The 12567-nt window shown below is 40.3% G+C and overlaps 1 protein-coding gene and 1 pseudogene across 2 annotated transcripts in view; both read left to right on the forward strand.

The window, feature by feature from the left end:
• Positions 1–12567, forward strand: part of CDH1 (cadherin 1) — an 88126-nt gene that overhangs the window by 71609 nt on the left and 3950 nt on the right. For both annotated transcript variants that reach the window (XM_006909804.3, XM_025045244.1), the window contains 6 exons: positions 719–901; positions 1934–2178; positions 5497–5642; positions 8372–8596; positions 8931–9161; positions 11986–12116. In XM_006909804.3, the coding sequence (XP_006909866.1) occupies positions 719–901; positions 1934–2178; positions 5497–5642; positions 8372–8596; positions 8931–9161; positions 11986–12116 (1161 nt within the window). The remainder of the gene's footprint in view (positions 1–718; positions 902–1933; positions 2179–5496; positions 5643–8371; positions 8597–8930; positions 9162–11985; positions 12117–12567) is intronic.
• LOC112478176 lies at positions 3648–3766 on the forward strand (annotated as a pseudogene).

Below are 12567 nucleotides of genomic sequence, written 5' to 3' on the forward strand. Positions count from 1 at the left end.
ACCAACAGTACTATTAGTGAAGAAGGGGAGAATGGATAATTAGCAGGCAATTAGCAGTGTCTGCCACCTAACCTAGGCATCATGGCAGTGAGTGACACTTATGGTGAGACTTTAAAGGAGGTTGGCAAATGTGAGACAGGAGACAGTGGAAGAGTATTCTAGGCAGAGGGATCAGCATATGCAAAATACTCTGAATCAAGAGGAAGCTTGATACATAGCAAAAACTGAAAAACAGTGTAGTGAACCAAAAGAGGTCGAGTCCTGCAGGGTCTTGTAGACTGAGTTAAGAATTTTAGAATTTATCTTGAGCGCAAGGGGATATCAACAAAGTGTTCTAAGCAGGAGACTGTAATGACCTGGCCTTTGCTTTATGAAAATTACCGGTAGCACTGAGAATGATGGGGAAGAGGGAAGTAGTGGATAAACCACGATGCCTTGCCCTTAGCGACTAAGATCACTGTCAGCAACTGGGCCAAAGTGTGCTGAGGGGCTTGGTTAGGCAGGGCCTTGCAAAGCTACTTCAGGTACTCATGAAGGAGGATGCTCCTGAGTGTTAGCTGATCTGTTGACAGGAAATAAGGGCTCTGCTGCTTGAGTGGCCACTTCCTTTGAGACTCTTCTCCTCAAAGCTTGGTCTCAGAAAGGATTCCCTTAGACCTGGGTCCTCTACTGTGTCTCAAGATGTCTTAAGCGACTCATCTCCTCCTTTGCTCTGCAGTACCATGGTGAAGTTCCTGAGAATGAAGCTAATGTTGCAATCACTACGCTCAAAGTGACTGATGCCGATGTCCCCAATACCCCAGCGTGGGAGGCCGTGTACACCATATTAAATGACAATGAGGAGCAATTTGTTGTCACCACAGACCCAGTAACCAACGATGGCATTTTGAAAACGGCTAAGGTTTGTGTGGCAAGATGCAGAAACTGATAGCCCTGTTGGCTGCACACTCTCTTGTCCCCTGGTGTCTTCTCAGAAGTAGATGAGGATCTGACTTTCCCAGGCTCTGGTGGACCATTTGGGGTTTGCAGTGACTCTTCAGTTTCCTGTGAGAAGTCAGGAAGCTCCTACCCATCATCCTAAAATTGAAGAGGAAGTACCATCTGTTTTAATAGGCTCATTCCCCTGAAACATTTGCCTACCCTCCATATCTGTTTTGCAAATGAGAGAGAAAATGGTTAACTGGTCTCTGCTTTTGCTAGATTGTTTTAGAAGTGGGACAAATATGACTGTTTTTGAAAGATGTCTTGGAGGCTTGAAAACTAAGAAGTCAAGTGATTCTTATTAAAGTTAGTCAGAGTTAACAGATACCTGGATTAACCCAGAACTTTGATTTCCTCTTGAGCAAGTGAGCAGACCCTTCATTTCTGAATTACTTAGTACGAAAACTTATCTCCCACTGAACATGTGATGTCAGCATTTTCTGTTAACATTCTGTCGACAGAAGAAAGAAGCCAGTAATCGGAGTTTCTACTATACATAAAGGCCTTCATAAAAGTTCCCAGTCTATTCCTTCCAGCACCTCTGTGGGGTAGTTCCTTGTCCTACTTACTTAGGTGTAGAAATAGACCCAGAGGTCAAGTTGCCCAAGTCACGCAACTAGGAAGTGGCCCAGCTGCTTGTTGGCTGACTCTGGACTCCACTAAACTCCCTGGGTTAGAGAGGTGGCCCAGTGGGATCTCTGTCTCTACGCCATCATGTGGATAGCATGTCACACAGGACATGAGCACTCTTACTGATCTTGACTTAATGTGCTAGTGTTTGTTAACTGAGGTTTGCTGTTTGAGATTTCATGTCTTCTCCTGGGGTTCTCAACCCTAATGTAGCCAGATTTGACAACTACTAGTATATTGCTAACTAAAAGAATTGTTAAGAATGTAATTTTTTTTCCTACTAACATAAAATTTTTCAAATTTATTTTTTTCTGCTCTTTAGGGCTTGGATTTTGAGGCCAAGCAGCAGTACATTCTCTACGTGGCAGTGAAGAACGTGGCCCCCTTTGAGGTCACTCTGTCCACCTCCACAGCCACCATCACAGTGGATGTGCTGGACGTGAACGAAGCCCCCATCTTCATGCCTCCCCAAAAGAGAGTGGAGGTGCCCGAAGACTTTCCAGTGGGAATGGAAATCACATCTTACACTGCCCAGGAGCCGGACACATTTATGGAACAGAAGATAACGTAAGTGGATTTTTCGGCTGACTTGAAGCAACTGGATGTGTGAATAAAATATTTAGTTTATAGCATTTTCTCATCATTGTGCAAGACCCTTCTCTTAATTGGTTTTTAAAAAAAATTCTTCTTTAATCCCATTCCCCATACCTTTTTCATTCCTTTCATAGCCATTCTAGGTTTATTGTGCTTCCTCTTTTTGAGTTCATGCAGTGTAATAAGAATGTGGTTTTAGTTTACATACATGGTATTTATAAGTAGCTTACTGTTTCTTCTCTTTAGACTTGAAGGCACCTCTATAATGTAAATCACAGCCACAAATGTTGAAAACAGACATAAGCCAATGGCACCACCCCCCCGACCATGTATGATAAAGAATATTCTTAATCTTTTGAGAGCTAGGTTGGACTAGGAAAAACTATTAGAGCACCAACCCAAATATGACATGTGTGTCTTGTTAGTTATAGTGTGATTTCCAGGGATAATAGAGGCCTTGGCCAATGTGCCCTATTCCTCTTCTCTGAGACATAGATTCCTACTTGTTAATATCTGCTTTAGAGGAATCTGTCAGAATGCTCTGAACTATTTATAAAAAAAATGTTAAGTAAATCCAGAGTAGAGTCATGCCTAATAATTGAGTGTGTTCTTGTTTGGGGGGTGTTTGTGTTTTAGCTTCAGTGCCTGTGACTTATGAAACTTAAACAAAAAGATTTGAAGTATGACTTCAACTTCTGAGGTTATTCTGGAAAGCACTAATTCTATCCAGAGTGAAAGGACTCATAAATACCTTTATACCATGCACATTTACTGTACAGAATGAGCTTGCTGTGCAGAGGGTCTAGGCAGTGATCTTAGTGGCCGATAGCTTTAGGTCAAAGACAATGGGAAATTTTAAAGTGGAGGAACCAGGCTGATAACATCCAAACCTTCTGATTAATTTTAACATTTACTAAAAAGCGAGAACAACTTGACTTGATGGGATTCAACAGCATGTGCACAGCATCACTAAAGAAATATTTTTTGGAGAAAAAAGTTGAAACAGAATCTAATCAAATCTTAGGATTTGATTTTGAAGAATGCAAGGAATGAAGAAACAAGTTAAATGCCATGAAGAAGCAGTCAGCCAAATACAGAATGTGGGAACTAAATGACAAATGACAGAGTTCCTTCAACAAATAAATGGCAAAAGGGTGGGGGTGACTGCTATAGACTAAAGAGTATTAAGAGACACATCAACCAATTGTAACGTGTAGACTATGCTTGAATACAGATTCAACAGTCCAACTATAAAAGACACCCATGCGGAAATTAGAGAAATTTAAACATAGACTTGGCATTAGGTGACATTAATTATTATTTATGTAGATGTGTTAGTGGTATTGTGATTATCTTTAAAAAAAAACTTACCTATGAAAGATAAGTGTTTACAGGAGAAATCTTATGATGTTTGAGATTTACTTTAAAACACTGTAATTTTAGTCTATGGCTATGCCACACTAAACAAGCCCGATCCCGACTGATCTTGGAAGCTAAGCAGGGTCGGGCCTGGTTAGTACTTGGATGGGAGACCACCTAGGAAGACCAGGTGCTGTAGGTGTAAAAAATAAAAAAATAAGGGATTGTAAGCTGATAAGGTCCTTGCAATCTGTGAGGTCAACCAAGGGTTGCCTCACCTAAAAATAAATAAATAAATACATACATACATACATACATACATACATACATACATACATACTCACTCTAATTTTGGACATGTCGTCAATGTACAGCTTGTAATCCAAGGATTCTTCTAGGTGTTCCAAAATATAAAGGCTGATGAGATGCATTTTAAATCCAAGTTTAAAAAGATAGTGAAGAACCAAAGTCAATATTGTAGGGTTTTGTTCTGTGATAAAGCTTGGGATTGTATAATTTCCAGGCTGTGTTGACATTTTAGCTTGCAGTAGCGAAATAGTTCCAAGCCTCTTTGGGCAGATTCAGAGACCAGGTCTTAATAGTGTGTGTAGGGGCCTATACCCATGGATAAAGACTACTGTACGTAGTCAGTTGCTTTGCACTTCTAAGGAAGTGAGGAAGAGCCCACAGGTATCCAAGGACCTTATCTCCTATTTCTTTGCTTTCCTTTTTGAGGCTTTCCAGGACCCCAGTGGATAACTGGGCAGTATATCTCTTTTTCATGCCTTTGTTTCCTCTGATGGACTGTTTCTGGTACTCCTAATAAGGTACTAGTGCAACCCACCTCCAAGTCAACCCACATCTCTAAATGCTCCTGGCACAGATTTTGCATGGCACCACCATTTAAGAACCTCCGTACCCTTTGGGGACCTGTTCTGAAAGACTCTGCCTTTAAAAATACATAAGGGTCACAGTATTTGTTATTCAGGCAAGAATTATCCACAGATGCTAAATCTATTGGATGAAATTTAGTTGGTGAACAGGATATTGTCAAATATCTCCCTTTAGATTACAGATTAATCGCAAAAGGGGTAAAAGTACTTTTATTACAAGGAAGTCTGGTAGCCTCTCCTTCATCCAAGTGATCAAAGTGAACATCAGTAAAAGAACAAACAGATGTCATATGCCTCCTAATAAGACACATCAAGAAGGACACAACAGCACCTGTGTAGTGTTCTTTTCCTCTCCCTGCCCCCAAATGCAGAACCGAATCTAATTATGAGGGAATAACCAGACAAACTCAAACTGAGGGGCTTTCTAAAAAACAGCTGGCCTGCATGTTTCAAAAATGTCAGTGTCAAGAAAGAAAATAAAGACTAAGGAATGGTTCCAAATTAATGGACATTAAAGAAACATGATAGCTGAGTGCTATGCATGATCCTGGACTGGTTACTGAATGGGAGCAAGGATGCTATGAAGGATGGTTTGGGGAAAATCAAAAATTTGAATATGTACCATATGTCTAATAATAGTATTATAGCCATGTTATATTTCTTGAAATTGAAAATCAAATTGTGGTTACATAAGAGAATGCCTTTGTTCTTTGGAGATAACACGTTCAAGTATTTATGAATAAAGGAACATGACATCTGTCGGCAACTTATTCTCAAAAGGTTCAGCAAAACAAGACATTATGTATATGTGTGTCAACTTCTGTATCTACCACAATATTAGCAATGGGCGAATCTGGGTGAAGGGTGCATGGATGATCATACTTTTCTGGCAACTTTTATATAGGTATAATTTTTTTTAAATAGAGAAATTGGAAATATAGAGAAGTTGGAACTATTGTCAATGAAGAAAAACTTTAGGCTTTGTCAGTTACATGCTGTTTGCTGTTTTCATTCTAAGCCAGTGCTTTTGCCTTTTCAGGTATCGGATTTGGAGGGACACTGCAAACTGGCTGGAGGTTAATCCAGACACTGGCGCCATTTCCACTCGGGCTGAGATGGACAGAGAGGACGTCAACCATGTGAAGAACAGCACGTACACGGCCCTCATCATAGCCACTGACAATGGTAAGGACGCCCTTCCTGTCTGGCCTTTGCTACCTCACCTAGCTCACGTCCTTGCCCTCTATCCTTCTTTTGGAGGCATGAGTTCGTTCTTTTGCTTTTTTTATTCTTTTTTTTTTTTATAATGAATTTTTAAAATTAAAACCTTAAAAAAAAACATTTTATTTATTTCTTTAAACATTTTACTTTTTTCCCCCCTCTCTTTTTCTTTTATTCTTAAACAAAAGCATTCTCATCGTCAAAAATGCAAATAATTCAGGTCAAGCAGAAGTTTCGTTTCGCCACTCCCTCTCTATACCTGAACCATATTCACTCATTCCCGATAGGAGCCAGGCTGCCTGGATTTAGATTCTAAAGCTTAATACCTATGTGACCTTGGACTTATTACCTAATTTTTATGGTCCTCAATTCCTTTATCTAACAAAATGATAACACCCATCAGAATTAAATGACTTAATTTATGTAAAAAATACCTAGAAAAGAGCCTGATTCATAAGACCTGCTCTATAAGGACTGTTATTTTTATTATTATCATCATCCTCATTATTAGTGAAGTGTGACTCCTTTCAGACTATTTCTGTGTATTTGATACATTTATATACATGTAGAAATATAGTTTATTATAAAACCACTATCTGGATTACAGCCTATTTTTGTTTTCATTATAAAAACCAATATCTTATACATGTTGTTTAAAATTTTTTTTAATTATTATTTTTTTACTTGATTATATGTCTTTAAGACACAGAGATCTACCATGGCACATAATAAATGTACAGGCATACCTCAGAGATATTATGGGTTCAGTTCTAGACCACAGTAATAAAGTGTCTCATAATCTCTCTGCTGGTGAAAGCCCTTGCCTTCAATTTGTAAAAAATGCAACATCCGTGAAACCTCAATAAAGTGAAGCGTGATAAAAAAGGTATGCCTGTACTTCTTGTCAATAAAATGATGTCACCTGCACCTGGATATAGCATAATTTAATCACTCATAGATTAAAAGACCATTGGGTTTGTTTCCAATTCTTCATTATTTATTTGAGTGATAAGTAAACATCCTAGGACATGCCTCTAAGTCCAGCTATTTCCCTTGGATAAATATTCAGAAGCAGAATTACTGTTAGAGACCTAATAACTTCCTGTGATTAAATTCTCTTCCCCTTCCTCATTCTTCAACCTCCCAAGGTAGTCATTCCAGACTTGACAATCTGGAAAGCTGAGGGCAAGGCAAGTGAGGCCGTGATGGGGCTCTGTTTGCAAAATGCCTTTGCATAAAGGGAAAGCTACTCCGTTGCTTCAGCTGCATTTCCTCATTAGCCAGCTCTTTCCAGCAGCCTGGGTAGTCCCTGGTCTGGCCCAAGATAAGTTAAGGAAGTGATACCTAAACTAAGCACTGACAAACTTTCTGTAAAGGCCAGGGAGTAAGTATATTAGCCTCTGTGGGCCATACAGCCTCTGTTGCCATTGTAGTCTAGAAGCAGCCATAGACTATCTGTGAAGGAATGAGTGAGGCTGTGTTCTTGATTTGTCCAGAAGACCTTAGTTTGCTGACCCCTGACCTCATAATAGTTAAGATGTGGTTGTTCTGAATGAGTCCTTCAGGTGTTACTTCGTGCATGACTTAATACTTCTCCATGTAGGTCTAAGAGGAGAAAAAAGTTTCATCAGAAAATCTACTAGCTCATTAAAAAAAAATTTTTGTAATTAAAAAAAGTTAAATGACTCCTGCTCATTATTAAACCAAGAAAATTCCCATGATAAAGTGAAAAATCCATCCATGGATGAATGGATAAACAAAACGTGGTATGTACACACAATGGCATCTCATTCAGCCTTAAACGGGAAGGAAATCCTGTCACATTACAACGTAGATTCATGGTGAGGACGTTATGCTAATTGGAATAAACCAGCCACAAAAAGACAAATACTGTATGATTTCACTAACATGAGGTGTCAAAGTAGTCAAATTCATAGAAACAGAAAGTAGATGGTGGTTACCAGGAACCAGAGGGGGAAATGGGGAATTGTTGAATGGATAAAGAGTTTCAGTTTTGAAAAAATTCTGGAGAGCTGTTTCACAATAATGTAAATGGACTAACACTATTAAACTATACACTTCAAAAGATGGTAAATTTTATGCTATTTTTTTTAACCACACACACAAAAAAGTAATAAGAAAAAATAATCACTACAGGCTTGCCACGCAGGTATAACTACTTACAGTTTTGACATACAGTCCTCTTGTTTTTTTGTTTTTTCCTGTAGAGTATTTTTTCTACTAACATATGCCAGGTGCTACATCAGGATGTAAAAGAAATGCAAATAGAAGTGCATATGAACTTCCAAATCTATTTTGAAAAGCAACTTGCAGCAATTTAAAAAGGCTCAACCCTTAGATAATGACCTTAAAGCCATAGAAGTTCAGAAAAAGAACTGGTGGGGCAATGAGGACTTTGTGGAATGGTGAAAATATAGTGGATGAGTAAAGATATGTGAAGAAGAGGAAAGAGGGATATAACCTGAATAATTGTTATCAAAAGGAGAAGAAGTATGTCAGAGACCTGCCCTGTCAGGGGTGAAGATGGTCTGGGACTGGCAGGACAGGAGGCTCTGCAGGCAGGCGATGGATCCCTGGAGAGCCAGGACAAGCTGTGGGTTCAGTCTGATGGGAGGCAGGAGGGATTCCTCAATGTTCCTGAGCTGTGATATTTCCTATGTATTTTCCCTTAGGTTCTCCAGTTGCGACTGGAACGGGAACCCTTCTCCTGATCCTCTCTGATGTGAACGACAATGCCCCTATACCAAATCCTCGAGTAATGGACTTCTGCCAGAAGAATCCACAGCCTCATATCATCAACATCACTGATCCAGATCTTCCCCCCAACACATCTCCCTTCGTTGCAGAACTAACACATGGGGCAAGTGTCAACTGGACCATTGAGTATAATGACCCAGGTGGGAACTTGAGTCTTATTTCCAAAACTTTGCTCTGATCCTCATGCTTCCCCTGCCCCCACCTCCACCCCCGTTCTGAAATTTCCTTCTCAACTTCCAGATGTCACCCCTTTAGTTCGATGCTTGTTTCTTTGCCCCCTCTATATTTGAGGCATTCCACCAGAGGTCCCTTTTCTTTATCTGACTCTGTAAACATACCGCCTAGTAATCTGTAACCCAAACAGCTCTGTTTTCCTTACTCAACTTTGGAATGTCTTTAGTGCCTTAATATTCTTATTCTACAGTAATTTTTTTCTCCTCTGGTCCCATCGTTTATTTTTGTTGCTTCCTCTAGAACATGAATCTATCATTTTGAAACCAAAGAAAACCTTAGATTTGGGTCCCTACAAAATAAATCTCAAGCTCGCAGATAACCAGAACAAAGACCAGGTGACCACCTTAGATGTGTACGTGTGTGACTGTGAAGGGGCCACCAACGGCTGTAAGAAGGACATAGCTTATGCCACCGCAGGATTGCAGGTTCCTGCCATTCTGGGGATTCTTGGAGGCATCCTTGCTTTGCTAAGTAAGTACAGCTCTCAAGTGTTTCAGCTTTTAACTTCTAAATTGGAGAAGGTTTTACTCTTGCTGAGCATTTCAGAGATTAGTGGTCCAAGAGTGAAAGGCAACCTATTCCAACAGGGATAGGTTGATTTCTTCTATCTTCTATCTAAATCAACAGGGGACCAGGTTGATTTCTTCTATCTTACTGTTCTTTCAATCCAATCAGGGCAGTGCTTCTCAAAGCTCGAGTGCATATAGATCACCTGTGCCTCTTTGTAGTATGAGAATTTTGATCCAGTAGGTCTGGGGTGCAGCATCATATTTTGAATTTCTAATCAGCTCCCAGGTGATGCTGGATGTTGCAGGTCCTTGGATCAGCTTGGAGTAGCAAAGCCTTGGGATGCTGATACTCCATCCTGGAGAACGAATGACAGAGGAAGTGGTAGGCACACATCTGGAAATTGTACATATCATCTCATTCATAACCCATTGGCCCAAACACAGCCACACCTGGAAGTTCACACTCTAACTGGGTGACCATGTGCCCGATTAAATCCTGGCAGAGGATGGTGGTGGAGTGTGGGGCAAATACTGAGTATTGATGACTGAAAGGATGAAGGAGAAAAGGATACTGGGGAAATTTTGGCAATTTCTGCTGTAGTCCTTAAAACTGGTATTACCTGAGCCCACCAAGGGTTGACACAGATACTGTTATGGCTTCTAAAAGCTAGTGATGGTGAGTCAATGAGAAAACCTTCACAAATAGTGTGTAATTAGGAGCTGGAAACATGGTCTAGGTCATGAGCGCCTTTGTAGTTAGAAGAGAGGGCTGTTAATTGAGTCTCTAGAAAGGTTCGGTGGTTGATGGTTGGGCTACAGAGGCTGGTGGAATCCAGGTAGGCCGAGTGGCATTTGTGAGGGTTCCTGCACTAGAGAGAGGAAGGCGTAATTGCACTGTCTAAGACAGAGAAGAGGCCAACCTGGCTGGAGTCAAAGAAAGTTCTTGGAGCAGCAGGACCAACTCTGGGGTTTTCAACTTAAATTTGACACTGATCCTGCTGCTGCTGCTTCAGCAAATTCGAGAAGGGGTTATCTTTTGACCTTAGGAAATGTCTGCAGTACATCCTGATTGCTGTTGCCCTCTGCTGTTTGTATCCTCTTAAAATTGAGAAGGAAGACAGTGTTGTTTAGAGTTCAGTGTGCTTTTTTGACATGTTCCTCTAGGAGTTACATGGCTAACATGCCGTGATGGAGTTAGGTTAATTCACCTTCCTCTGTCATGGTCCTGGGCATGATCACTCAAGCCCTACGTGCCCACTTACTTCCTGGTCAAATCATATTTGAATTGGCCAGTCAGCTGTGGGGACAGGGATTACTGACTTGTGCTTTCATTCTGAGGAAAATATTAAAGATTGTAGTTCCGCTTAAAATAGTGGCTTTTTAAAACAGCATTACCTAAATTTGCTGTAGGTATATTTCATTAGACACAGGGGCAGAGAACAACAATTGGAATGTTCAAAGGTGGAACAACATTTAAAACAGAAGCAATGCCAGGATTAAGATTTCCAGATTTTTATTCCTTATGGGCAAACGTAGAACTTACACTTCTAAAGACTATTCTAGAGAGGCACTAGGACATGAAGGTTCTCATGTAGTCTATCAATATTTGATTGCTTACCAGGCTTTGTGTCAGACACAGGTTTCCATGCAGGTGGGGAGAAGTGGTGCTTCCTGAAGTGATAATAATACACTATATTTTGGTTACTTTCCTTTAAGTAACATTTAAGTAATGTTTCATAAGAAGCATCCTTTTGGAAACCTGCCTCTGGCACTCCTTTGCTCTAAGCTCTGCTCAGATGGAGAAGTTTGCAACCTGCATTGTCTTCAGCGCTGCATCCTCAGTGCCAAGAAGGGTCTTAGACCACGTAGCAAGTGCTCAGTGTTCCTCCTGTTTATGAATTATGGTCAAGGGAGTTGTGTTGCTTATCTGGATAAGGTCTTGGAATCTTCCTGATTTCAGAAACAATATGTAGGTTCGTTATGTCTAAGAAATCTTTCCCCCGGGTTTGTGTAACATCCTGTTTCGTTGCAAGAATGCTTCACTAAAGTGTATTTGGGCACAAACATCTATAAAGAATACACCGTGAATTATATGTTTATTTACAATAAATAGTTTAATGTTCTTAAAAAATTAAATATTAATTGTACATATCTAGAACTCTATCCCAAGATCAGATGAAGACTTTGGAAATGAAACAGCTTTTAAAGTTTGCTTACATGATTTTATCTTGAGAGAAGATAAGAAATATACCGGGTGATTTTATAGTGTGTGTTCCACTCAATATAACTGATTAACAATAATGTGCATTTATCAATCACACTCAGGCTGACCTAGTCCTGCTTACAAACCTTCAGTGGCTCCAACCCACTCAGAATCAAAACCACAAGTCCCCGCTATTCCTCCGACCTCCTCTCCTCTTCCTTCCCACTCACTCACCCGGCTATCACCATGCCGACCTTGTCCTCCCTTAATCACACCAAGCATGCGCCTGCCTCATTGCCTTTGCCCGTACCATTTCCACTGCTGGGAACATTTTCCCCCAGATTTTGGGAAATGACTGATTGGTTTAAGACCTGGTTCTGAATTATACGTGAATTCAAGATCACATTGGAATTTACATAGAATTGTCCGCTATGTTATGCCACATGTGTTCACTTCAGGGACATAAGCATCACCACGTGCGTTGACAGCCATCTGTCTGCTATGCAAGGCAGTAGGGCTCTCTAATGGCTGCTTACGATGCTCTTGACCTGTGGCTCTCATCGCTGTCTCTTCTCCTCTCCAGTCTTGATTCTGCTGCTTCTGCTGTTTGTTCGGAGGAGACGGGTGGTCAAAGAGCCCTTACTGCCCCCAGAAGACGACACTCGGGACAATGTTTATTACTACGATGAAGAAGGAGGTGGAGAAGAGGACCAGGTGGGTTTTAAAAACTGTAATAAAATGCTTAATGGCAATCTCTTTAATTGGAAGAAGCAGTGATTAGAAGGCAGACATCTGAAATAGCTCTGTATCACTTCATGTATTGTTTTTTAAAGCCTTACACAATAACATAGACATTGTCACTGGCCATCATCCTCAATATACAACATTGCTAACATATATTGATTGCTTATTGCTCTTCACTCAGATGACTGAATAGAGGCACAGTGCAGTTAAGCAACTTGCCCAAAGTCACACAGCTCGGAAGCAAAAGAACCAGGTGGTCTGACTCCAGAGCTTGCTCTCCTCATCACTAGTCTCTGGACACGAACTTCATTCAGATTATCTTTGACATAGAACAACAGATCTATTTTAATACTTTGTTTCTCTTGAGTTATTTTAGCTATGCTGAACTGTTTTTTTTTTTTCTTTTGTATATATTAAATCT

Source organism: Pteropus alecto, unplaced genomic scaffold (assembly GCF_000325575.1).
Source record: "Pteropus alecto unplaced genomic scaffold, ASM32557v1 scaffold42, whole genome shotgun sequence".
NCBI lineage: Eukaryota > Metazoa > Chordata > Mammalia > Chiroptera > Pteropodidae > Pteropus > Pteropus alecto.